The sequence below is a fragment of the Aquarana catesbeiana genome, linkage group LG04 (genome assembly GCF_042186555.1).
Source record: "Aquarana catesbeiana isolate 2022-GZ linkage group LG04, ASM4218655v1, whole genome shotgun sequence".
Lineage (NCBI taxonomy): Eukaryota > Metazoa > Chordata > Amphibia > Anura > Ranidae > Aquarana > Aquarana catesbeiana.
In genome coordinates this window covers 490728427-490755622 of record NC_133327.1, presented here as the reverse complement: position 1 = coordinate 490755622, position 27196 = coordinate 490728427, and the positions used below count along the sequence as shown (strand labels likewise).

General features: G+C 42.4%; 1 protein-coding gene across 2 annotated transcripts in view; it reads right to left on the bottom strand.

Annotated features, from left to right (window-relative positions):
* SOS1 (SOS Ras/Rac guanine nucleotide exchange factor 1) overlaps positions 1-27196 on the bottom strand; it is a 519460-nt gene that overhangs the window by 237420 nt on the left and 254844 nt on the right. For both annotated transcript variants that reach the window (XM_073627668.1, XM_073627669.1), the window contains one exon: positions 24074-24201. In XM_073627668.1, coding sequence (XP_073483769.1) covers positions 24074-24201 — 128 coding nt within the window. The remainder of the gene's footprint in view (positions 1-24073; positions 24202-27196) is intronic.

The window sequence follows — 27196 nt, the reverse complement described above, 5'->3', positions numbered from 1 at the left end:
ATCTTCGTGTTTCAACACTCATGTGGGAGATGGCCCCTTACCTTAAGGCAATAGGGCAAGCGCATATAACCAAAGATCTTTCAAAGGGTCCTCCTTAAGGCAATAGGGCAAGCGCTTATGACCAAGTAGCTTTGAGGGGGTCCTCCTATGGATGTAGCAAACTATCCTCACGGTCCCAGTTTCAGGGGATAATTCCCTCGGTGGTATAGGGGAATAAAAAACACGGGGAACCCCAATAGTATAATACCGTTTTAACCAGCAGCTTTATTAAGTAAAAACAAGGGTACTCACATAAAAAGAAACAACAGTGTTCGTATCTCCGACGAGCGGCGAGCTCGTATATCTATCCCAGCATGTAAAGCCTGTCCCGTCCCTACGCGTGACGTCACACCACACGTGATGAACGTGTGGTGTGACGTTACGCGTAGGGACGGGACAGGCTTTACATGCTGTGATAGATATACGAGCTCACCGCTCGTCGGAGATACGAACACTGTTGTTTCTTTTTATGTGAGTATCCTTGTTTTTACTTAATAAAGCTGCTGGTTAAAACGGTATTATACTATTGGGGTTCCCCGTGTTTTATTTCCCCTATACCACCGAGGGAATTATCCCCTGAAACTGGGACCGTGAGGATAGTTTGCTACATCCATAGGAGGACCCCCTCAAAGCTACTTGGTCATAAGCGCTTGCCCTATTGCCTTAAGGAGGACCCTTTGAAAGATCTTTGGTTATATGCGCTTGCCCTATTGCCTTAAGGTAAGGGGCCATCTCCCACATGAGTGTTGAAACACGAAGATGAGCACTGTGTGATTTACTTTAAGCACCGCAGAGCGGCTGTTGCATGCTAGGACGCTATTGCATTTTTTAAAAAAATAAGGACTTCCCTTCATTGCTACACTTGGTGCATGCCAATATATTTAAGTCACATATTTATTACAGATTGCACGACATAGACTCTGACAATCCTTGGATATTCCACTTATTTACTAATAAATTTTTTCACTATTGCACTATGTCACTTTACCTGCTCGTTTTACTTCGAGTCACATAGATTTTGTGATACACTTTATTGTTGTTTGATGAGTGTCTACACTATTGTTTACCTTTATATGCACACGATTACAGTTACGGATTGATTTGTAATTTAATTTTAAATTTATCTATGCTGGGTTATCTATATTGACTTCCATACCTCATTTATTTGTTTTAGCACCCAGAGGAGTAATTATTTTACGAGTGAGCTTGTTTTATGGCTGGTGCCAACACTTTTTCATTGTTTACACCACTTTTTATCTATTTATTATCACCCTCAGTTACTCAGTAAGGGGGTCCAGGATTAGCGCAGCACCACCTAGTATTATATCATCTGAGTACCTGTCATAGCCCATCTGAGTACCTGTCGCAGCCCGAGTACCTGTCACAGGCCATCTGAGTACCTGTCACAGCCCATCTGAGGACCCGAGTACCTGTCACAGCCCATCAGAGTACCAGTCACTAGCCCATCAGAGTACCAGTCACCAGCCCATCAGAGTACCCGAGTACCTATCTGTAGCCCTACCTGAGTACCTGTCACAAGGCCATCAGAGTACCAGAGTACCTGTCACCAGGCCATTAGAGTACCTGAGTACCGGTCAACCAGGTCATCAGAGTACCCGAGTACCTGTCAACCAGGCCATCAGAGTACCCGAGTATCTGTCACAAGCCCATCAGAGTACCCGAGTACCTATCTGCAGCCCATGCCTCATAGAATATATGTTGGGGTGTTTGCTTTCCAAAATGGGGTAATTTTGTGGGTAATTCCATTGTCCTGGTGCTCCAGGACCTTCAAAAGTGTGATAAGTAGGAATGAAATGAGATGTGTAATTTATGCTCCTAGAACGCCTGAAGGTACTACGTCAATGTTGGGCCTCTGTATGTGGCCAGGCTGTGTAAAAGTCTCACACATGTTGTATCGCCATACTCAGGAGTAGCAGAATGTGTTTTGGGGTGTAATTTTTGCTATATGCATGCTATGTGTTAGAAATATATTATAAATTGACAACTTTGTAAAAAAAAAAAAAAAAAAAAAAAAAAAAAGATTTTCATTTTCAAAAGACTCAATGCTTCACAGAATATACATTGGGGTGTTTGCTTTCCAAAATGGGGTAATTTTGTGGGTAATTCTATTGTCCTGGTGCTCCAGGGCCTTCAGAAGTGTAATAGGTCGTTAGGAAATTAGAGGTGTAATTTATGCTCCTTGAACGCCTGACGGTGCTCCCTGCATGTGGGGCCTCTGTATGTGTCTAACACATGTGGTATCGCCATACTCAGGAGGAGTAGCAGAATGTGTTTTGGGGTGTCATTTTTGCTATATACATGCTTTGAGTTAGAAATATCTTAAAAACTGACCACTTTGTGTAAAAAAAAAAATACATTTTAATTTTCTTTCCACGTTTTCCGAAGACTTGTGGAAAAAAATGAACTGTTCAAAAAACTCATTATGCCTCATAGAATAGACGTTGGGGTGTTTGCTTTCCAAAATGGGGTCATTTTGTGGGCAATACCACTGTCCTGGTGCTCCAGGGCCTTCACTTATGTAATAGGTCGTTAGGAAATAAGAGGTGTAATTTATGCTCCTAGAACCCCTGACGGTGCTCCCTGCATGTTGGACCTCTCTGTGTGGCCAAGCTGTGTAAAAGTCCCACACATGTGGTATCGCCATACTCGGGAGGAGTAGCAGAATGTATTTTGGGGTGTAATTGGAAGTATGCATATTCTGCGTGAGAGAAATAACTTGTTATTATGACAATTTTGTGGGGAAAATAAATCTTCATTTTCCCAAAAATTATGGGAAAAAATTCCAACTCACCATGCCTCTTACTAAATAACTTTGACTGTCTACTTTTCAAAAAGGGGTCATTTGGGGGGTATTTGTACTTTCCTGACATTTCAGAGCCTCAAGAAATGAGATAGGCCGTCGATGCATCAGGTGTAATCAGATGTGATCAATTTTCATTGATTTGCACCATAGCTTGTAGACTCTAACTTTCACAGAGACTAAATAATATCCACTAAGTTGGGTTATTTTTACCAAAGAGATGTAGCAGTATAAATTTTGGCCCAAATTTATGAACAAAAATTACTTATTTGCAAAATTTTATAATAGAAACTAAAAAAAAAAAAGTGTTTTTTTTATTCAAAATGTTCACTTATGTCGCAAAAAAATAAAAAACCCAGTGGTGATTAAATACCACCAAAAGAAAGCTCTATTTGTATGAAAAAAATGATAAAAATTTTGTTTGGGTACAGTGTTGCATGACTGAGTAATTGGCATTCAAAGTGTGAGAGCGCTGAAAACTAAAAATGGGTCTGGGAAGGAAGGGTGTATAAATGCCCTGTATTGAAGTGGTTAATCTAGCTATATTTTTTTCTTTATTTTTTCTTTTTATACAAAGTTTTGTTTATTTACATCTTTACCTCCTGCAAGGAGAGGAAGACAAAATGTATCCTCTCCATTTAAGAGGAGTAAATACATGGGCAGGCTGCACAGTGACTGATCACTGTGATAGCCAATCAGAGGCACAGTGATCAGGTGACTGGGAGTTACAGGTCCCCAACGTTGTTGAGAGCCTGGTCTCTGCGCTCGGAGCGTGCTTTGTGGCATGCTACCAGCACAAAGACAGGTACGCAGATATGTGGCCCCACAGATAAAGTCCACTTCAGTAAGGCCGCATATCTGCGTACCATCAGCGGGAAGTGGTTAACATGCATCCTGAAAAAAAAAAAACACGACAACGGGCTTTGTGCAAGAAAGCTGAAGACCAAAAAACAGCTAACAAAGGCTTGCTGAGCAGTGAAACTGAATAATAAATGAATGACTGAGTCCTTTTCATCTTCCTCTATCATTCCCCTTGTTCCCCTAACCCAGTTGCCCTTTATTTAAATCTATGCACCCTAAATAGAGCAGTGTTAAAGATATGAAGTACATGACATTGAAGGGATCTTTATCTGATGGAGGCAGAGCAACAAAAGCATATTTATTAGAGTGAGATGGGGTTAAAACATCTGTAATCGATCAGAGCTGCAAGCTACAGCCAGTGGTACCGATCAGTGTATTCTGACAGCGTGAAAGTGTACCCACTGTCAGAATACAAGAACTAACCGAAGGATTTCCACATCCACATCAAATGTGTGAGTGGGGGAATTGTGTCTTTTTATTTTTTGTTCCTACTCAGCTTTGTTTATTTTTTCATACTTTAAAAAAATAAATAAAATTAACAAAACTGAGTGAAAAAAAAGCCTCTGTTGCAATACTTTTTACCAGAATCATAATTCAGTGTAATTTTAAATAGGATAAATCATAGATTTTTTTTTTTTTTTACTTTTCATCTACAGTAACAATCTTTTTTTAAACACTGAGCAAAGTAGAAGGAAGTACATTTTTTTAGTCTATGGATTGCGTAAAGTAGAAAATCATTGTACAAGACAATATCACCAAAAGAAAGCCTTGTTTGTCCTAAGAAAAAAAAAAAAAGAAGACTAACCTATTTGCCCTATAAAGAAGAAATAACTATACATACCTTTTCTGAAGCTGATCTGGTCCGGTCCCACGCTGAACTGTCAGCGGCGGCTTCTCTGTGGAGGCAGATGCAGAGGAGGCAGCCCCAGAGTAATTCTATGGGCCATGTCACTTACCATTCATTTCACAGCTGTTAGCTGTGTCCTCTGCAGAGCTTCCGCTGCTGGAGACCGGACCAGCTCGGCTTGAAAAAAGGAATGAAGGATTTCTTCTTTATAGGGTTAGATCGTGGATGCCTGTAGATGTAGCAATTTTAGTATTAGGGTGAACTTCCCCTTTAAGTAATGGCAAATTTGCCTTGGTCTATCTGGGTGTATAGATGTTGGAGCCAAACTGGTAGAAGGCTTCAAACTACTGTCACAGTTGACACGCAAGTCCCATTTGTTTAATACAGTGTGTATATAATGTATTAATCAGGGCAAACAAATATCAGCACTAAATGCCAGCAGTGAATAGATTGTTGTCAGTACTTGAAAAAGTGTTTTCACCTCACCTTTTAACTCATAAAGAATACATTTAAGTACAGCACAATCATCAGTAAAGTGATAATATAACATACATAAAACAATAGAAGTGTACCAAAAAGAAAAAAAAATCTCTTACTATCCAAGTATATCAACACAATTCACTCTTCTTTCCAAAAACCTGAAAAAAACAAAAAACATTCAAAACTTGAAAAAAAAAAAAAAAAAAAACATATAAAGCCTTAGATCGAATATTCTTGGCACCTCTGTGTTCAACGATCACAATAAATCAAAAACAGGTGCTCCTGCAATCCACCACCAATGCTTTTTAGCAGCTCACCCCCAGCTTTGACTCCTGTTTTACCAGAGAGTCAAAGCATGCGGTTCCCCTTGAGGGATATATGGAGATCTGTGCAGATGGATAGATATACTTATAGCTTTCACAGCCCAGCTTTCTCCTTCATGGGATGTTCACATGTAATACCAGCCATAACAGAAAACAAACCATCTAGTGCTCTCTGTAAAAAAAAAATGTATTGCCATAAAATCTTATAGTGGTTCACTCACATAACAGGAACTGAAAGCCGTGCCATCTGAAAATTGCTTACAGTCATCTGGTTAGGAATGGTCGTGGGATAGCGTCAGCTGCTAACCCCTTACAGTGGGCTGAAGAAGTCGTCCACGCGAGGACACAACAATTATGGAGTTAGCAGCAAATGCTATCCCGAGACCATTCCTAACCATACGGCGGTAAGCCAGTGGATTTTACATTGTGCAATTTTCAGCTGGCATGGCCTTCAGTGCCTTTTATGTGAGTTAACCACTATAAGATTTTATGGCAATACATTTTTTTTTTTTATACAGAGAGCACTAGCATCTCATGAAGTAGAGAGCCGGGCTATGAAAGCTAAAAAAGGATATCAATCCATCTGCACAGATCTCCATATCCCTCAAAGGAGAACTCTCTGGTAAAACAGGAGTCAAAACTGGAGGTGAGCTGCTAGAGAGCACTGGTGGTGGATTGCATGAGCCCCTTATTTTGATTTATTGTGATCGTTGAACACAGAGGTGGCAAGAATATTCGATCTAAGGATTTATTCGTTTGTTTCTAGTTTTAAATGTTTTCTTTTTTTCAAGTTTTTTGGAAGAAGAGTGAATTGTGTTGATATACTTGGATATTAAGAGACTTTTTTTTCTTTTTGGTGCACTTATATTGTGTTTTATGTATGTTATATTATCACTTTATTGATGATTGCGCTGTACTAAATGTATCCCATTTGTTTAATAGAGCATCAGTGAAAACCACACTGTATTATACAATTTATTTGCACTTTTGCAGTCAAATTTGAGAAAATCCCACCATATGTTTAAAATATTTTGACCTTTTAGGGGTTTCTCAGAAGGTAGTGTCATGGCTGGCTGCAAAGTTTTTTGGACAATGTTAAAGAGCCTGTCCCTTTATTGGGACAGACTGTGTTCAAGTCTAGTTACTTAATGTACATAAATTGATAATGAAGATCTGCCTGCATAGCACAGACAATGTTAAATATGGCCAACTTACGGTAGCTGCCCAGCCCCTCATAAAAAGATCTACCTAGCATTCTGGAGGGACCAGAATAGAGTGTCTAAGAAAAAGATGGATCATCGGAGATGCCAATGGCAAAAAGCGGCATCTCCGATGATCCATCAGGATCATCTTAACATCCTCTGGTACTCTGCAGTGCCACCGCTCCAGTTTATCCAGCATCCCGCGTCATCATACTCCACATGATGCGCTAGATGATCCCGCACAGCCCCATGGGTCTTGTAGGCCCACGGAGCTATCGACGGGCGCATGCGCAATGGCTCCGTGTGTCCTCTCACATGATCGGTGATGCTAGACGCCGCTCGTGTGTGGGGGGCATAAAAGGCCGGCTCCTCCGGCCAGTCTTTTGCCGATGTTCAAGGGCGCCAATACCTGTTGTCCTTTTAAACGTGGTAAGCTTCTCTTTTACTCTGTGCTGACAGTTTATTATATCCTGGACACCAAGCTTGACTACATGTCTTTCTCTCACAGTATAGCTCTGCTGTGTCCAATATACCAACCTATACCTACTGTGTCTTCACAGTCCAAAGTAACTGTTCAAGAGTCATGTCAGACCTATGGGTGAGCTTTTTCCCTTTTAAATGTAAGGCATCTTTCAGGTTCACCACGCTTATTTTAAATAGTGTTTTTGGCCCTATTTTTTATCTATAATACATACCATTCTGGTAAAAAAATACTATTCCCTCACCTGCCCTCATTTCTTCCCCCTTTTTTTCAGTCACCACTCATCAGTGACCATACTCAACACGATTGTCAGCCTACCGGGCGCCCTTACTTTCTCTTGTTTTTACTAAGATATAGACTGTGAGTATTGCTGAGGCTATGTTAGCCCTATCTCATTATGGTTGGACACTCAGATTTACTCTGGCTATCCACCAAAATTATGAAATTTATACCCTTTCCTCTTTTTGATTGCCAGGTTCCTTTTTTCGCCCCCTGCAGCCACCCTATTTGCGACATGGGATCCTGGTTTCACTCCGAGTGACCGGTCTGTTCACCCACTGTGATTCACCGGTAGGTACTTAACAACCATTAGAATGGGAGGTGGGGTCTAGGGGTGACCTGATGGGCAGGGAGGTGCTTTCCATCCCCCGGGGGAGGTGTTTTGGGGCGGTCGCTGGCCCTGGCAATTTCTTTTGTGGCGGGATCTTTGACCATGTCCGGCAACCATTGAATGCTCATTCTATTCGTTTTTATATATATATATATTGTTATATTATCTTTGATTATTTATCTCCTTATTTAGAACTCATGAAATTATTACAGGTATAACCAACTGTCCCTGAGGAAGCCAATGTTGGGGAAACATGTAGGAACATAGTACCTGTGAACAAGACCCGCCGTCACATTACTGGCTGGTCCTTGCAATACTGCTGCATATGCTGGTTCTGTATCTTCTCTCATAGTGTTTGCTTACACCCTTGTTGTATATATATTTTTTGTATACCCTTTTTTTATCTGTTTGTCAATAAAATATTAAATATCTTTTACTAATGTGTCACTGTATAGTATTCAAAATCTTGGCACCGTTATAATCCACTTACCCTCTCCTTACTATTGCTACAATACTAATTGGGATGAGGTGCCGTATTCTATTGAGGACTATCTAGCCAAACTCCCTTTCTCTTCATGTCACAATCATGTCACTGCTACAAGGGAAACTAGGAGCAAATACAGGAATGTCTTCAATGGGTTAAAATGGCAGTTTTAACCCATTAGAGTGCAGAGAGAAGCAGATTCAAATCTTATAGAGTCACTGGAAAATCAATAGGGTGAAATACTGTACATAGAGATGCACGATTCTGGCTAAAATGAGAATAACATTTTTTTTTGCTTAGAATAAAGATCACTAATCGCTCACGATTCTCGCGGCGTAACATAATCTTTGACATTATACAAAAAAATTGGGCTAACTTTACTGTTTAGTTTTTCTAAATTCATTAAAGTCTCTATTTTCCAAAAAAATTGTGTTTGAAAGACCACTGCCCAAATACAGTGTGACATATAATATTGCAACAACCGCCATTTTATTCCCTAGGGTCTCTGCTAAAAAATATTCATAATGTTTGTAGGTTCTAAGTAATTTTATAGAAAAAAATACTGATTTTAACTTGTAAGCAACAAGTGTCAGAAAAGGGCTTAGACTTTAAATGGTTAAACTGACTTCATTTACAGACCAAAGTTCATTCCTTTGATCTAGAATAACTAAATGATACTTTGTTTATAGTTATCTCCCAACCTGACAAGGCTGTGATAAACTTGGCAGGCTGCATGTTTTTTTTTTTTGACAGCTGTCAGCAGAGAACTATTTGCACTAAATGGAGGAAATGCTGTATTAAGATCATGAGGGGGGTTGAATCGAGATCGCAATTTTTTAACGCTTAATTGCGCCGCTCTGACTGTACATAAGAGATTCCCTGTACAAAGGTGTTAACAAAATTCAAGTTAGACTTGCCGGTAAATTGTTTTTTAATAGGCTTTCAGGACAGCACCCAAGAGATGATGGCTCCTCCTCCCACAGGAAACACCTCATCAATTAAGACTTTATTAGGAGGCCTCCACGTTGCTTCCATCAGTTGTTTGTAGAGAACCTCCAGCTGCAACACATAAGCGACAGTTATATCATAGTATTACAGCAACAGAATAAATAGGGCGGGTTACTGCTGTCCTGAAAGCCCATTGGAAAATAAGTTACCGGTAAGTCTAACTTGAATTTTTCCAAAATGTCTTTCAGGACAGCACCCGAGAGGATAATCGAGACTTACCCCATTTAGGGTGGGACAACAGCCTGTAAGACTTTCCTTCCGAAAGCCTGGTCCCCAGCCGTCATGAGGTCTAACCTATAATGACGGGCAAAGGTTGTCAGACTTATCCAAGTAGCTACCTTACAGATTTGTTCAGGGGTGGCACCAGCTTTTTCTGCCCAACTCACCGCCGAAGCTCTTATAGAATGAGCCCGGATACTCACTGGACTCTCTTGGCCTGTAAGGGAATAGGCTTCAGAGATAGCCATTCTCAACCATCTGGCAATGGTTCCCTTGGAAGCTTGCCTTCCTTTTTTACTACCAGCAAATAAAATGAATAATGCGTCTGAACTTCTAAAGTCTTTAGTGGCTTCCAGGTAACTTAAGACTGCTCTTTTAACATCCAGGGAATGGAATTCTTCTTCCTTCTTACCCGATGGATTAGAACAAAATGTAGGAAGTATCATCTCCTGGGTTTGATTCTGGACCGAAGCGACCTTCGGTAAAAAATGAGGATCCGTCTTCAGAACAATTCGGTCTGAAAAAATGGCTCCCTGATTGACAAAGCTTACAGTTCACTAACTCTTCGAGCTGTTGTAATAGCCACTAAAAAAACTGCTTTCAAAGTAACTAATTTCAGGGAGGCTAAATTAATGGGTTTGAAATGTTCCCTGGTCAGGGCCTGTAGAACAACTGATAAGTTCCACACTGTACAACTTTTAATCACCACTGGTCTAGTTTGGGTGAGAGCTTTAAAGAATCTGATCACTAAGGGTTCTGATGAAATAGATTTTTCCAAATATACCCCCAGTGAGGCAACTTGAACTTTGAGGGTACTGACCGCTAGGCCCTGGTCCACTCCTTGAGAAATTCCAGAATAGAGGAAATCTGTTTTAATGATCTGCCGGATGCTGTGCACCAGGAGTTGAAAACTTTCCAGACTTTGGAATATATTGCTCTGGTAATATTCTTTCTGCTAGATAGGAGGGTAGCAACCAACCTATCCGAGAAACCTTTTCTCCTCAAGAGCTGCTCCTCAGAAGCCAAGCTGTGAGTTTTAGCTTTGCTACTTCCTGGTGAAGCAAGGGACCTTGTAACAACAGGTCTTGTCTCAATGGAAGGTGTCAATACGGTTCAAATTGCATCTGTAGTAGAGATGAAAACCAAGGGCTTTTAGGCCAGAAGGGAGTGATGAGGATTACTGTCGTAATCTCTTTCCGGATTTTTCTATGACCTGAGGCATAAGCTAAAACGGGGGAAGGCATAGCAGAGGTGAAATTTCCAACTGTGCGCCAAAGCATCTACTCCCAGTGATGACTCGTTCCTGTTCAGGGAGGAGAAGCAAGACACTTGAGTATTTTCCTGGGTTGCAAAGAGATCCACTCTTGGCCGCCCCCATTTCTTCATGATCAAATGGAAGACATCTGGATTCAATTGCCACTCAGCTTTGAATACCTGGTTCCTGCTGAGGAACTCCGCTACCCTATTTAGAGTCCCTTTTAAGCGGACCGCAGACAAGGATAGAGTATGGCGTTCTGCCCAGCTTAGGATGATTCCTAGGCCCTAAGGAACTCTGCTTCTGGTGCCCCCCTGTCTGTTTAGGTAGGCCAAAGCCGTGGCATTGTCTGTCAGGATCTGTGTATGCCTTCCTTGAACTTCTTCTGCAAACGTCAGTAAAGCCATTTCTATCGGTTTTATTTCCCTCCAGTTTGAGGACCTCAGAGTTTCTCTTGTGGACCAACAGCCCTGAGCCCACCGACCGCTCATGTGAGCCCCCCAACCCCAGGAACTGGCATCAGTTGTTAACCTTACCTGGGTTGGGAAGGACCATAACAGGCCTGCTGAATACCTTGTCTGGTTTTTCCACTACCAGAGACTCCTTCTTACCGTGGTGGGGATCAACACCGTGGTGTGAATCCAAACTTTGCAGAGGTCTGAAATTGAGTTTTGCCCACAGAACTGCTGGTATGGAAGAGGTCAGGGTTCCCAACGCTGACATGATCTTCCTGATGGACAGAAGCTGACTGGACAGTAAGAGTGACACCACTTCTACCAACTTTTTCTGTTTTTCTTCTGGAAGAAAAAATTTTTGCACCAAAGAGTTGATAAGGAAACTCAGGAATAACACTTCTTCCTTAAATTCAAGGAAGAGATCGTCAGAGCCCTTCTGTTTCCAGACGGTGCTCCACCTCACCATCCCCAACCAAATGCAGTAAGCCGGCTGCATGAGAGGTATTTTCAATATGTCCTCCCGTGTACCCCTACCCAACGAGCCCCCCAAAAAAGATGTCGTGTCTGCAGCAAGCGCGGATTTAGGCGTGACACCCGGTATTATTGTCCCTTCTGTCCTGACAAACCTGGTCTTTGCATTGGTGAATGTTTTGAACGCTACCATACACTAGTTGAGTATTAGCGTAGGGTACAGCACTGCACAGACTAGGACACACTTTCACAGGGTCTCCCAAGATGCCATCGCATTTTGAGAGACCCAAACCTGGTACCAGTTAAAGTTAAACTTACAAAAAAAAGTGTAAAAAAAAAAAAAAAAAAAAACCACAAAAGAATATATAAAATAAAAAAAACAAAAATAGTTGTCGTTTCATTGTTCTCTCTCTAGTCTCTCTCTATTGTTCTGCATTCTATACTGCAATGTTTTATTGTTATGTTTTTATCATGTTTGCTTTATAGGTATGCAATTTTTTTATACTTAGTTTTTTTATTGTTAACCACTTTTTTGCTTTCAGGTACGCCATTCAGCTGCAGAGCGGATTTATTTATCTTGACAGCAACAGCGTTTGCTCCCACGATACATAAAGCCGTGACTCCAGCGCTGTCGGAGGTGATTTCACCACCACAGTTACATACTTCAGCATATATGCCGAAGTGTGGGGGCAGCAGTGGGTGGAGGAGTGATTTGCTCCTGCCTTTTGCGGGAGGATGCCCCCATGCTTCGGCATATATATATTTTAGGTAGGCACAGGTTGCGTTAAATGTTTTATTTTTTACTATGTTTTTTTTTGTATTTGCTTTGCAGGTATGGTAAGTATTACTGTTATACTGTAATGTTACTTTGTTTTTTGTTAACCATCATTTGCTTAGCAGGTATGCCATTCAGTTGCAGCACGGATTTATTTATCTTGACAGCAACAGCGTTTGCTCCCACGATACATAAAGCCGTGACTCCAGCGCTGTCGGAGGTGATTTAACCACCACAGTTACATACTTCAGCATATATGCCGAAGCGTGGGGGCAGCAGTGGGTGGAGGAGCGATTTGCTCCTGCCTTTTGCGGGAGGATGCCCCCATGCTTCGGCATATATAAACGGTGCATGTATGCCCATCATTACAAGTGGGTGGATGAAGGGAGGTATTTTAATGGTGGGCATACCCAACGATCAATATCTTTTTTTCGTTCAGCCCACAGGCTGCATAAAAAAAAAGTTTACAATATATGCCCAACAAGGACCAGCAACGTACTGGTATGTTGCTGGACTTTGAGTGGTTATACCAGAATGATGCCTGCAGGTTTAGGTATCATCTTGGTAACAATCTTTTCAGCCAGCGGTCGGCTTTCATGTAAAAGCAATCCTAGCGGCTAATTAGCCTCTAGGCTGCTTTTACAACCAGTGGGAGGGAATGCCCCCCCCCCACCGTCTTCCATGTTTTTCTCTGGCTCTCCTGTCCCAACAGGGAACCTGAAAATGCAGCCAGTGATTCAGCCAGCTGACCATAGAGCTGATCAGAGACCAGAATGGCTCCAAACATCTCTATGGCCTAAGAAACCGGAAGCTACGAGCATTTCATGACTTAGATTTCGCCGGATGTAAACAGCGCCATTGGGAAATTGGGAAAGCATTTTATCACACCGACCTTGGTGTGGTCAGATACTTTGAGGGCAGAGGAGAGATCTAGGGACTAATAGATCACATTTTATTCAAAAAAGAGTACCTGTCACTACCTATTGCTATCATAGGGGATATTTACATTCCCTGAGATAATAAAAATGATTTAAAAAAAATAAAAATGAAAGGAACAGTTTAAAAATAAGATAAAAAAGCAAAAAAAATAATAAAGAAAAAAAAAAAAAGCACCCCTGTCCCCCCCCTGCTCTCGCGCAAAGGCGAACGCAAGCGTCGGTCTGGCGTCAAATGTAAACAGCAATTGCACCATGCATGTGAGGTATCACCGCGAAGGTCAGATCGAGGGCAGTCATTTAAGCAGTAGACCTCCTCTGTAAATCTAATGTGGTAACCTGTAAAGGCTTTTAAAAATGTATTTAGTTTGTCACCACTGCACGTTTGTGCGCAATTTTAAAGCATGTCATGTTTGGTATCCATGTACTCGGCCTAAGATCATCTTTTTTATTTCATCAAACATTTGGGCAATATAGTGTTTTTAGTGCATTAACATTTTAAAAAGTGTGTTTTTTCCCCAAAAAATGCGTTTGAAAAATCGCTGCGCAAATATTGTGTGAAAAAAAAAAAAATGAAACACCCACCATTTTAATCTGTAGGGAATTTGCTTTAAAAAAATATATAATGTTTGGGGGTTCAAAGTAATTTTCTTGCAAAAAACAATAATTTTTTCATGTAAACAAAAAGTGTCAGAAAGGGCTTTGTCTTCAAGTGGTTAGAAGAGTGGGTGATGTGTGACATAAGCTTCTAAATGTTGTGCATAAAATGCAAGGACAGTTCAAACCCCCCCCAAATGACCCCATTTTGGAAAGTAGACACCCCAAGCTATTTGCTGAGAGGCATGTCGAGTCCGTGGAATATTTTATATTGTGACACAAGTTGCGGGAAAAAGACAAAATTTTTTTTTTTGCACAAAGTTGTCACTAAATGATATATTGCTCAAACATGCCATGGGAATGTGAAATTACACCCCAAAATAAATTCTGTTGCTTCTCTTGAGTATGGGGATACCACATGTGTGAGACTTTTTGGGAGCCTAGCCGCGTGCGGGACCCCGAAAACCAAGCACCGCCTTCAGGCTTTCTAAGGGCGTAAATTTTTGATTTCACTCTTCACTGCCTATCACAGTTTCGGAGGCCATGGAATGCCCAGATGGCACAACCCCCCCCCCATGACCCCATTTTGGAAAATAGACACCCAAAGCTATTTGCTGAGAGGTATAGTGAGTATTTTGAATACCTCACTTTTTGTCACAAACTTGTGAAAATTGAAAAAAGAAAAAAAAAAATTTTTCTTGTCTTTCTTCATTTTCAAAAACAAATGAGAGCTGCAAAATACTCACCATGCCTCTCAGCAAATTTACGCCCTTAGAAATCCTGAAGGCGGTGATTGGATTTCGGGGCCCCGCATGAAGCTAGGCTCCCAAAAAGTGCCACACATGTGGTATCCCCGTACTCAGGAGAAGCAGCAGAATGTATTTTGGGGTGTAATTCCACATATGCCCATGGCATGTTTGAGCAATATATAATTTAGTGACAACTTTGTGCAAAAAAAAAAAATTGTCACTTTCCCGCAACTTGTGTCAAAATATAAAATATTCCATGGACTCAACATGCCTCTCAGCAAATAGCTTGGGGTGTCTACTTTCCACAATGGGGTCATTTGGGGGGTTTTGTGCCATCTGGGCATTTTATGGCCTTCAAAACTGTGATAGGTAGTGAGTAGTGAATTCAAAAATGTACGCCCTTAGAAATCCTGAAGGCAGTGATTGGTTTTCGGGGCCCCGTACGCTGCTAGGGTCCCAAAAAGTCCCACACATGTGGTATCCCCGTACTTAGGAGAAGCAGCTGAATGTATTTTGGGGTGCAATTCCACATATGCCCATGGCCTGTGTGAGCAATATATCATTTAGTGACAACTTTTTGTCAATTTTTTTTTTTGTCATTATTCAATCACTTGGGACAAAAAAAATAAATATTCAATGGGCTCAACATGCCTCTCAGCAATTTCCTTGGGGTGTCTACTTTCCAAAATGGGGTCATTTGGGGGGGGGGGTTTGTACTGCCCTGCCATTTTAGCACCTCAAGAAATGACATAGGCAGTCATAAACTAAAAGCTGTGTAAATTCCAGAAAATTTACCCTAGTTTGTAGACGCTGTAACCAATAAATATACGCTTATTGACATTTTTTTTACCAAAGACATGTGGCCGAATACATTTTGGCCTAAATGTATGACTAAAATTGAGTTTATTGGATTTTTTTTATAACAAAAAGTAAATAAAAAATATCATTTTTTTTCTGTTTATAGCGCAAATAATAAAAACGGCAGAGGTGATCAAATACCATCAAAAGAAAGCTCTATTTGTGGAAAGAAAAGGACGCAAATTTCGTTTGGGTACAACATTGCATGACCGCGCAATTAGCAGTTAAAGCGACGCAGTGCCAAATTGGAAAAAGTCCTCTGGTCTTTAGGCAGTCAAATGGTCCGGGGCTGAAGTGGTTAAGAAGCAGGTCCATCCTTTTATCCATGGGCTCCTTTAGCGTGCCCATATCCTCAAAGGTGAGGTCAGTGGACTTTGAGACCTGTGAAAAGGCGGAATCCAGTTTTGGAACCTTGTTCCAGATAGAGTCCGGATTTTCCTAAAACTAAAATTCTTTTGTGAGCCCGGGAAAAAAAATGGCTTTTTTCTCAGGTTACAGCCACTCTTTTTTAATCATATCCCTGATTATTGAATGAACTGGAAAAGTACGGCTTTTTGAGTCTCCCAAACCTGCATACATGCGGTCGTGTAGGGAGAGCTCCTTTTCCTCTTCCATCCCCAAAGTAGCATGGATTACTTTCAAAAGTCCTCCAACCTCTTCTAGTGACATCTTGTACTTAGAAGCGGCATCTGTTTCATTTTCCTCCTCCTCAGAATCTGTACCATCTGGAGCAAGGAAAGCAGATTCTTGGGAGGCATCCTGAGAGATCAGACCCCCTGTTACTATTGAGAGTCACCTTAGGGTTCTGAAGATGGCTGCGGTGCCCTGGGTTCCCCTGAGGGACCTGGTACTTCGCTAAGGTTTGACCTAAAGGCTTGAAAGGTGGCACGGCGCTCATCCTTAATAGTAGACACCAAATCGCCACAAAAGGATGGAGACTCCTCCCTGAGTAGATTTGCAATGCAATCTGCACAAAGCGACTTGGTCCAAGCCTCACTCAATTTATCTTTGCAGACACTCAATTTATCTTCTGGTTAGACAGAACATTTGGCCTGGACAAACAGAAGAAAAACACACAAGGAACCATGCTAAAAAGTCTCCTGCACAGCACATTAAAATACCCAGGTGCATTAGAAAAGACCATTCTTACTTCCCTGTGCCCAGCAAGCCACCACTACCAACTTTTATAAAATCCCCTATAGCTAGGCAGACATGCTAATCCACTAGTCACTGCAGCAACTTTCCTAGGGAGATGGAGGGTGGAGGGGGGAAGGGGGGGAAAGGGTGAGTAACCCCACAGGAGAAGACGGCCCAGAGTAAACAAAGGACACAGTCCCTTACCTTGGCCTTGCTGGTGCCTTGGCTCCTTTTCCGCTGCATCGCTCTCCATAGCGGTCTGTGGACAAGTGGTGAAGAAAACACTGGTTCCAGATTCAAAAACTCCGCTGCGCTGACCTGGAACCAGAAGGCACCAGGTGACCCTGCCCTCTCCCCCTGCGCTTGCGGGCGGAAATGACGCCGCGCACCGACCCGGAAGTGCTGCTGCTTCCTCACAGGACGCGGCCGAGGCGCTCCGCGGCCACCGGAACAATGGCGGCTCCCACTGCCGCCGTCCCGCAATGCGGTCAGTCAGCGGGGACCAGTAAAACTGCCCATTCCAAAGAAAAAAAGGGAAGCAGCAGCTCCAGGCTGTACAGGCTCTCCCCGAGCACAGAAGAGGGAGAGGGAGCCGACGGGACCATCCAGCAGGAGGCAAGTGGGAGGATCCCTCTTCTAACAAAAAGAAACTGACAGGTAAGAACCCTTCGTCTCTCAGCCCTGAGAGATCATGGCTCCCACCAGAGGTGTTCCTCCGGCTGCAGGAAACACAAAAAACTGATGGAAGCAATGTGGAGGCCTCCTATTAAAGTCTTAATTGATGAGGTGTTTCCTGTGGGAGGAGGAACCATGATCTCTCGGGTGCTGTCCTGAAAGACGTTTTGGAAAAATGAAAGGCCTTTCTCGTTAAAAAATAAATACAAAAAAAGAAGAAGAATGAGAGGCCAATGGCTTCTGAAACAAAAAAGAACAGGCAGAAATCTGATCCTTTATAGTGCTGGAAGCCAAAGACTGGTCTAGACCCAGCTGCAGGAAAGACAGGATTCATCCCACAGAGAAACTTCTGGGGTGGAAGCCCCAACTCACACAAGTAAACAATGCCTTTTATGTCCAATGAAAAACCTTAAAGTGGAGTTCCACCCACTTTTACAACTCTTCAGCATCCCTCACTAAACTGTGCACTGTAAACAAATTGGATATTTTTTTTTTTTTTCTCAGCACTTACTGTATATCTGCTGTATTAATATTTTCACTTCCTCCTCCCTGGCCGCGGCCCATCGCATCATTTCCTGTTTGCAATGCCTTCTGGGAAGGGGCGGCAACTTCCTCTGAAACTGCCTTTGCTATGGAAACCTGACCTGAAACCTATTACACTGCTTGGGCTGCACTGAGCATGTGCGAGATCTGCAAGGATGAGATCCAGGAAGAAATACAGTCTGGCTTCAGATGCCCACACTTAAGATGGCCACGGCCTGCTGTAAGTTTATAAAATAACAAACTACTGCTATAAACTAACAAAACAGACCTTAGTTTACAGACTAACTTTACTAGAATACATTAAGCTTGTGCATTATAGGGGTATTTTTATTTAAAAAGTATAATTTCGGCCGGAACACCACTTTAATATGAATAGACTTCCTAGGTTTTAGCATCGGAGGAATCACAGACTTGAAGATGCCAGTCACTAAGAATCTAGGCTTCAGTCATGCCATTAAAGGCAGCCAATGTGAAACAGGATGGCAAACTGATTCTTGCAACAGAAGATCCAGATACTCCCACAGTGTGTCTGCCAGGAGTCTTATCAGATCAGCTTACCACATCTGCCCGGGCCAGTCAGGAGCAACAAATATCACCAGAGTGCCCTCCATCTCAGTCCTGCAAAGCAGATGAGAATTGAGTTTCCTGGGCAGGAAGGGGGGGGGGGGCGCTGTCACTCTTTGAAGGACAATTGCGCATGCAACACTGTACTCAAGTGAAATTTTTATAATTTTTCTCACACAAATAAAACTATCACCACTGGGTTTTTATTTTTTGCCAAAGAAAAAAAAAAAAAAAAGACTGAAAATTACAAACACAAAACAAAATTTTTTTTTGTTTCTGTAATAAAATTTTGCAAATACTTTCTTCATAATATTAGGCCAAAATTTATACTGATAAATTTCTTTGGTGAAAACAACCCAAATCAGTGTATATTATTTAATAAGGATTGTTATATTTTTTTTTTTTTTTTATTATTTAATCTGTAGGAAAGTTCACAATCTATGGACAATATAGTCCACAAATATATGAGATTATTATATATTTATATACACATACACACACTTGGAGAGATAGAGATTATATATATATATATATATATATATATATATATATATATATAATCTCTATCTCTCCATCTGAAGATCAAATAAACTTGATGTACTGATCTCATTTCTTGAGGCCCGTAAATGCCAGGACAGTACAAATAACCCCTTTTTGTAGTAATTAGGAAGAGGTATGCCGACATTTTTGAAGTTGTAATTCTTTGTCAAAATTTCTTGGAAAATTAAGGAATTTAAAAAAAAAATTTTTTTTTTCACTTTTGTTATTACATACTGTGACCAGTGCAGCACAGCAGTGTTATATAGTTGGTGTGGTGGTGATCAGGAACACTAGTGACATTTTTTTTCACATACTGTGACTAAAGCAATGCAGTGTTACCATAGTTAACACTGCACTACTCTGGGGAGGTGATAAGGTTTGTTATTTTTTTTTTTATTTTTTTTTTTTATACACTATGATTGCTTATAACAGTAATAAATCAATGTTATAAGCAACCATTTTTTCTGAATGAAATCCATTCATTCAGTGTGTACTATTGTGATTAGCTGTAATTGGGAAAAGCTACATGGTACAGATGGGCTGTGATTAGCCCTGTCTGTACCATGGGATCACTGCAACCAATCACAGAGATCAACACAATAGTACAAAATGATTGGTATGAATGAAAGCCATCCATTGTGTACAATTGGCATGTGATCTGCTGTGACTGGTCATCGTGATCACATGGTACTGGCAGCGGCCCGGTTAACTGATCTGTCATCTGTTGCGTCCAGTAGACACAGCGAGTGACAGATTGCGCCACAGCCCGGCCCGTTTGGCGAGGCACAATCCAGGAGGAGGTCATATGAGTTGATGCTGTCAAGAGCTGGTAAGAAAAAATGCTGTCCCTTGAAGGTCATATGGATCCTATTTTCTTAAGCCTGGTGCACACTAAGTTTTTTTTCCGTTCAACCCAGCGGTTTGAACTTGAAAAAAAAAAAAAACAGGGGAACTTGGCAGGGACTCGCTGTACTAATAAATGCAATGTTAGTACAGCGATCTGCCGCTGAGCTTTTGTGTTCTGACAGGGGGACTACCACCCCCCCCCCCCCTCCCCTTCAGAACACATCAGTCAGCGCTTGCAGCGCTGATCGGATGCTGGTTTTCCAGCATTCCTAGTTGACCGGCTTCTGTCGGATAGGCTAATGTACACACTGCAGGAAAGAAGAGAATTCCAATTGCCTAAGGGCTAGTTATATCATTGCCCTCTGAAGAGCAATCTGCGCTTGACCCTGGGACTAAAGAGCCTGGGCATGGGGGAGTGGAGGGCTAGAAGTTTGTCCTGGGGCAGGAAAATCCTGGACAGAGTCATATCCAGTGAAAAGAGGACTTCCTCATGGCTTTTAAGGACTTGGGGGGCTAGGTGGAACCAAGTTCCCAGCTTTATTTTAGAGAAATAAAAACAACCTCTCTTATCCCCAGAAGAAGAGCGCTTTTCAGATTGAGGTGTAAATGAGAAGTATAGCCAAAGCTATTTTGGCTATACTTCTCCTGTAGGTCACAGAAGTGCAGTTATTTCTGCACTACTGTGAGCCATTTTCAGCCGACAGCGGGCTAAAGATCAAACTTCTCTTTTAACATTCTGTTCCCCTGGCGACCTCCTTGATAAAGGTATCCAAAAGAGGTGTTTCCCAACAAAGGTACACAAGGCATTTCTTGCACTGATGCTCCACAGACAAACATTTGAGCCAAAGGATTCTCTGCATGTATATCGAAAGGAGGCCCAATTCTGGATATTTGGTGAATGATATCCACTAGAAATTCAACACAGCAGAAAAGGGCCACAGGCATGAATTCCAGTAGCATGAGGACAAAAGGATTCTTCAGGATCCTGAAACATGTCCTTAGACCAGACACTCAAGGTCTGGCAGATGGACATGGCAGCAACGGCAGGTTGCAGGGCAGGGCCTACAAAGGAGAATAATGCCTTGATGCAAAACAGGGACGATCTACTTTTTTTTAGGAACCCCTACATAAAACGGTATTCATGGGCAAAGCACCTAGAAGGAGCAAAAAATATCTGGATCAATCACTTGCCGACAGCCTTCTGCATATATACTGCGGCAAGGTACGTCGGTCCGTGCATGTGATATTGTGGGAGGGAGCGCGGCCGCAGAGGACATAAATTTTGTGCCATATCGCAAAAACTGGCCTGGTTATTAGGCTGTAAATCCTTCCGGGGCTTAAGTGGTTAAGCCAATCACTATATAAACATAGAATACAAAAGGGAAGGGATTAAAAGTGTCTTAACAGCCGGGGGGCTAAAGTGGTATTAAATCCAAAAACAAAAAATTACTATAGTGCAGCTTACCAATTCTCACATATAGTGGCTGCATTCATTTTCTTTTTTTAGGCTTTTTTTCCCCCTTTATTTTCACCTGCTGATACGGATACGGCCAGTAAGTGAGTAAAAGGGGTCCTACTAGGCTATTTGCCAGTATCCAATCGTCTGAAGGTAGCAGCATAAGCCAATTTACTTGAATATGTAATTCCAAGTCCCTTAAATGTAGTACAATTAAGAAAAAGTGTTTTTTTTTTTATATACAGTATCTCACAAAAGTGAGTACACCCCTCATATTTTTGTAAATATTTAATTATATATTTTTATGTGACAACACTGAAAAAATTACACTTTGCTACAATGTACAGTAGTGGGTGTACAGCTTGTATGATAGTGTAAATTTGCAGTCCCCTTAAAATAACACACAGCCATTAATGTCTAAGCCGCTGGCAACAAAAGTGAGTACACCCCTAAGTGAAAATGTCCAAATTGGGCCCAACGTGTCAATATTTTGTGTGGCCACCATTATTTTCCAGCACTGCCTTAACCCTCTTGGGCATGGATATCACCAGAGCTTCACAGGTTGCCACTGGAGTCCTCTTCCACTCCTCCATGACGACATCACTGAGCTGGTGGATGTTGGGAGAACTTGCGCTCCTCCATCTTCCGTTTGAGGATGCCCCATAGATGCTCAATAGGGTTTAGGTCTGCAGATTTGCTTGGCCAGTCACCTTTACCCTCAGCTTCTTTAGCAAGGCAGTGGTCATCTTGGAGGTGTGTTTGGGGTCATTATGTTGGAATACTGCCCTGTGGCCCAGTCTCCAAAAAAGGGGGGGGGAGAATCATGCCCTGCTTCAGTATATCACAGTACATCAGTACATATTGGCATTCATGGTTCCCTCAATGAACTGTAGCTCCCCAGTGCCAGCAGCACTCATGCAGCCCCAGACCATGACACTCCCACCACCATGCTTGACTGTAGGCAAGACACACTTGTCTTTGTACTCCTCACCTGGTTGCTGCCACACACGCTTGACACCATCTGAACCAAATAAGTTTATCTTGGTCTCATCAGACCACAGGACATGGTTCCAGTAATCCATGTCCTCGGTCTCCTTGTCTTCAGCAAACTGTTTGCGGGCTTTCTTGTGCATTATCTTTAGAAGAGGCTTCCTTCTGGGACGACAGCGATGCAGACCAATTTGATGTAGTGTGCGGTGTAAGGTCTGAGCACTGACATGCTGACCCCACCCCCTCCCCCACAAACTCTGCAGCAATGCTGGCAGCACTCATACGTCTATTTCCCAAAGACAACCTCTGGATATAACGCTGAGCACGTGCACTCAACTTCTTTGGTCTGCCATGGCGAGGCCTGTTCTGAGTGGAACCTGTCCTGGTAGCCTCCTTGGCGGTTTTCCCGAGTGTGGCTCGGGGTTAAATTTCAGCACCATTAGCGGTAACCCCGAGCCACACTCGGGATTACATCTCAGAATCCTGGTGCAGTGTACTTACCTTGCCCCCAGGAGCCTGTGATGTCCCCCCGCTGTGTCTACAGGCTCTGTCCTCCGCCCCGATGTCCTGTGTGCCGGGCTCCGTTCCCTGCGACGCACAGGGGCGGAGCCAAGCGGCAAATTCAAAAAGGTGAAAATTCATAACACATACAGTACACTGTAATCATACAAATTATATTATTGTATGAAATCATTTGATATCCCTTTTGTCCCCAGTGCTTTGTCCAGTGCCCTGCATGCAGTTTTATATGATATATACGATTCTTTCTGCCTGGAAACTGGAGATTGTCCATGGCAACCAAAACGTGTCCCTTTACGTCAAAAGTGGTTTTAGACCAGCTAGAAAACAGCGATAGTAAATTAGAACTTTTGCAGAATTGAGCGATAGTGAATTGTGGGGAAATTTATTTTATTATTATTATATTCTTATTTTTTTATAATTATTTATATTTATTTATTATATTATAATTTATGATTTTGTGTTTCAAATTTCATCATACCCGGGATATCTACTAGACTCTTGGTGGACAGATTTAAGTGTGTTATTGCTAAGAATTACAGGCCTACAATATAAAATGCCAAATTTCTATGCAAAACAATTGTACTGCTTTGAGACGCAAAAATCTGAAATAATCATACCGCCAGGGAGGTTAAACCGCTGTATGGTCTTGGCCACCATGCTGCAGCTCAGTTTCAGGGTCCTGGCAATCTTCTTACAGCCTAGACCATCTTTATGTAGAGCAACAATTCTTTTTTTTCAGATCCTCAGAGTTCTTTGCCATGAGGTGCCATGTTGAACTTCCAGTGATCAGTATGAGAGAGTGAGAGCGATAACACCAAATTTAATACATCTGCTCCCCATTCACACCCGAGACCTTGTAACACTAAGGAGTCACATGACACCGGGGAGGGAAAATGGATAATCTGGCCCAATTTGGACATTTTCACTTAGGGGTGTACTCACTTTTGTTGCCAACGGTTTAGACATTAATGGCTGTGTGTTGAGTTATTTTGAGGAGACAGCAAATTTACACTGTTATACAAGCTGTACACTCACTACTTTACATTGTAGCAAAGTGTCATTTCTTCAGTGTCATCACATGAAAAGACAGAATAAAATATTTACAAAAATGTGAGGGGTGTACTCACTTTTTGTGAGATACTGTATGTGCCAATGACTTTAATGTATTAATCTACATTGTTAACATGACAACTTTCTGTCATAACAGCTGTCTAACATTTGATGATGTAGTCTAGATTTTTTATATTCGATACATATTTCACAGAAACAATGGCAAATAAAAAAAAAGTAAGAGCCCTTAAAAGTTATTACATTTTCAGTTCTTAAATACCTGAGTCGTCTCTTTGCCAGGCTCTTAGAACATATCCTTTCCATACTGCTCTGAAGGTTAAGTAGAGCAGTGATCGACTGTTTTAAACATTCTTTGTCTTCCTCATCCTCACTTTTTTCTTCTAATTGCTGTAAAGAAGCAAAGAAATGGTTTTAAAAATAAACTTATTAAAGCCACCAACTTCAAGAACTATTGAAGTCCACAAACATGCTTTTGGCATAGCCAATCAATATAGCACTTGGTAGCCTGGAACACTGAAATGTAAGTTTTCAAAGCAACAGTACAATAAAACCTTAGTTTGAGAGTAACTTGGTTTGAAAGGGTTTTGCAAGACAAACTAAATTTTTAAATAAATTTTGACTTGATAAACGAGCGACAACTGAGTATAAAAGAGAAGAGAGGCGCTTCTAAGTGTAGCAATAGGGTTACATTTAATGAAAGTACAACATTTAGCAACTCACATGGTTCATGATTAAAAGAGGCACATCTAAGTATGCAAGCACCTGGTGTAAAGCTGTCCTCATAGACCATCCTGCGCACCTCCATTGATGCCATCCCTTCCACGCTGCGCTCCATGAGTGCTTCAAGCCTTGTTTTCAGATCGCTCTACTTCAGGGTAGTCTTCCCGGTCACGATTGACCAAAGACATGCTGGTAGGTCAATTGGCTTCTGTTAAAAAATTGGCCCTAGTATATGAATGCAAGTTGGGGGCTTCGGATTGTGGGCTCCTTGAGACTAGGGACCAATTTGGGTGTATGATGTATGTGAAGAGTGCTGCGTGAATTGGCAGTGCTATATGGGTACCTTAAATAAATAGGGATGATTGTAGATACACACCCACACTCACTTAGGTTGAACTGGATGGACTGGTGTCTTTATTCAACCTTACTAACTATGTAACTATGTAACTATGATTGCAGACTGACAGCGGTGAGAGTCGGCAGTGCGGAGGATGGTCTATGTGGACAGCTTTACCCCAGATGCCTGCATACTTAGATGTGCCTCTTAGGCCCCTTTCACACTGGGGCGGTTTGCAGGCGTTATTGCGCTAAAAATACCGCCCCTAAACAGCCTCCGCTGTTTGTTCAGTGTGAAAGCCCGAGGGCTTTCACACTGAAGCGGTGCGCTGGCAGGACGGTAAAAAAAGTCCTGCGAGCCGCATCTTTGGAGCGGTGAAGGAGCGGTGTGTTCACCACTCCTAAACCGCTCCTGCCCATTGAAATCAATGGAACAGCGCGGCTATACCGCGGCAATACCGCGGCTATAGCCACGCTGTACGAGCGGTTTTAACCCTTTTTCGGCCGCCAGCGGGGGTTAAAACCGCACCGCTAGCGGCCGAATACAGCCGCAAAAATGACGGTAAAACAGCCCTAAAAATATCGCTGTTTTACCGCCGACGCCCCCACCGCCCCAGTGTGAAAAGGGCCTTAATTATCAACCATGTGAGTTGCTAAATGTTATACCTTCATTAACCACTTCAGCCCCGGAAGAATTTACCCCCTTCCTGACCAGACCATTTTTTGCGATACAGCACTGTGTCGCTTTAACTGACAATTGCTTGGCGGTGCGACATTGTACCCAAACAAAATTGATGTCCTTTATTCCCCACAAATAGAAGCTTTCTTTTGGTGGTATTTGATCACCTCTGCATTTTTTATTTTTTGCGCTATAAACAAAAGAGCGACAATTTTGGAAAAAAAAAACAATATTTTGTACTTTTTGCTATAATAAATATCCAAAATGTAAAAAATGTAAATCATTTTTCCTCAGTTTAGGCCGATATGTATTCTTCTACATATTTTTGGTTAAAATAAAAAAAAAAAGGAAAATAAAAACGCAAGCGCAACAGTTATAGCATCTACAAATAGGGGATAGATTTATGGCATTTTTTTTTTTTTTGTTACTAGTGATGGCGGTGATCAGTGATTTTTTATCAGGACTGTGACTGTCAGGGAAATAGGCGCAGCCCTATGCGCAATACTACAAGGATGGTGAATCAGCATAGGCAAGGACACACTGACACGCATCAGCGCACAAGGATGCGCAGCGTCACAACCAGACGGACGCGCAGCACCGTGATGAGGCGAACGCGCGTGTGCAACGGCACAAGCAGGACGTGACAGGGGCGCCACTGCCTATTTAAACCTGCTGCTGACAATGGCGCATCACTGGTTTATCGCCAGCTTCTCCTGTGTTCCTGTGCCTTGTATCTCCTGCTTATCTGATCTCCTGTGTACCAACCTGGCTTGTCTGACCTGCTCCTTCTGATTCCTTGCTTGACCCCCCGGCTTGCATCTGACTTCCTCCCGCCTGCTTCCTGCATCTAATCCCGGCCTGGCTAACAGATCCCGCTTATCCTGTCTCCTGTGCTAAGGACTCAGCTGCTCTTTGATCTCGTATGTCTTGCTGTGACTGACCCCTGGCCTGGCTCCTGACTCTGCTACCTGAATATCCCACTGGTCCTCATCCACTGGACCTCCTAAGCACGCCTGCTTCCAGTAACTTTGCCTGTCCTACCAAGTTTCCTGGCAACCAGCTCCACCAACCAGGCAACCCGTGCTTCTGTGGGCACCACATCCCCCATTGCGGTGGACAGATCGGACACTTTTGACAATTTTTTTGGACCAGTGACATTTATACAGCGATCAGAGCTAAAAATAGCCATTGATTACTGTATAAAATGTAATTGGCAGGGAAGGAGTTAACACTAGGGGCGATCAAGGGGTTAACTGTGTTCCCTAGGTGTGTTCTAACAGTGGAGACCGATCGGTGTTCCTACTTAGTAGGAGCACATGATCTGTCTCTACTCCCCTGAGAGAACTGGGATTTGTGGGTTTACACACACACAGATCCCGGTTCTCTCTCTGTCATGAGCGATCGCAGGTGCCCGGCGGTCATCGCGCCCGCCAGGCACGCGCATCGGCTCTGGAGACACCCTGTTGGCGCACACCTGCTAAAGCATCTTAAAGAGCCAACGTACAGCTACAACGGCTCGTGCAAGGGAGCCAACCTGCCGCAGTATAACTGAGGCAGCTGGTCCAGAAGCGGTTAAATGTAACCATAATGCTACACTTAGAGGCGCCTCTCTTCTCTTTTATACACTGTAGCTCCTGCTGGATTTTG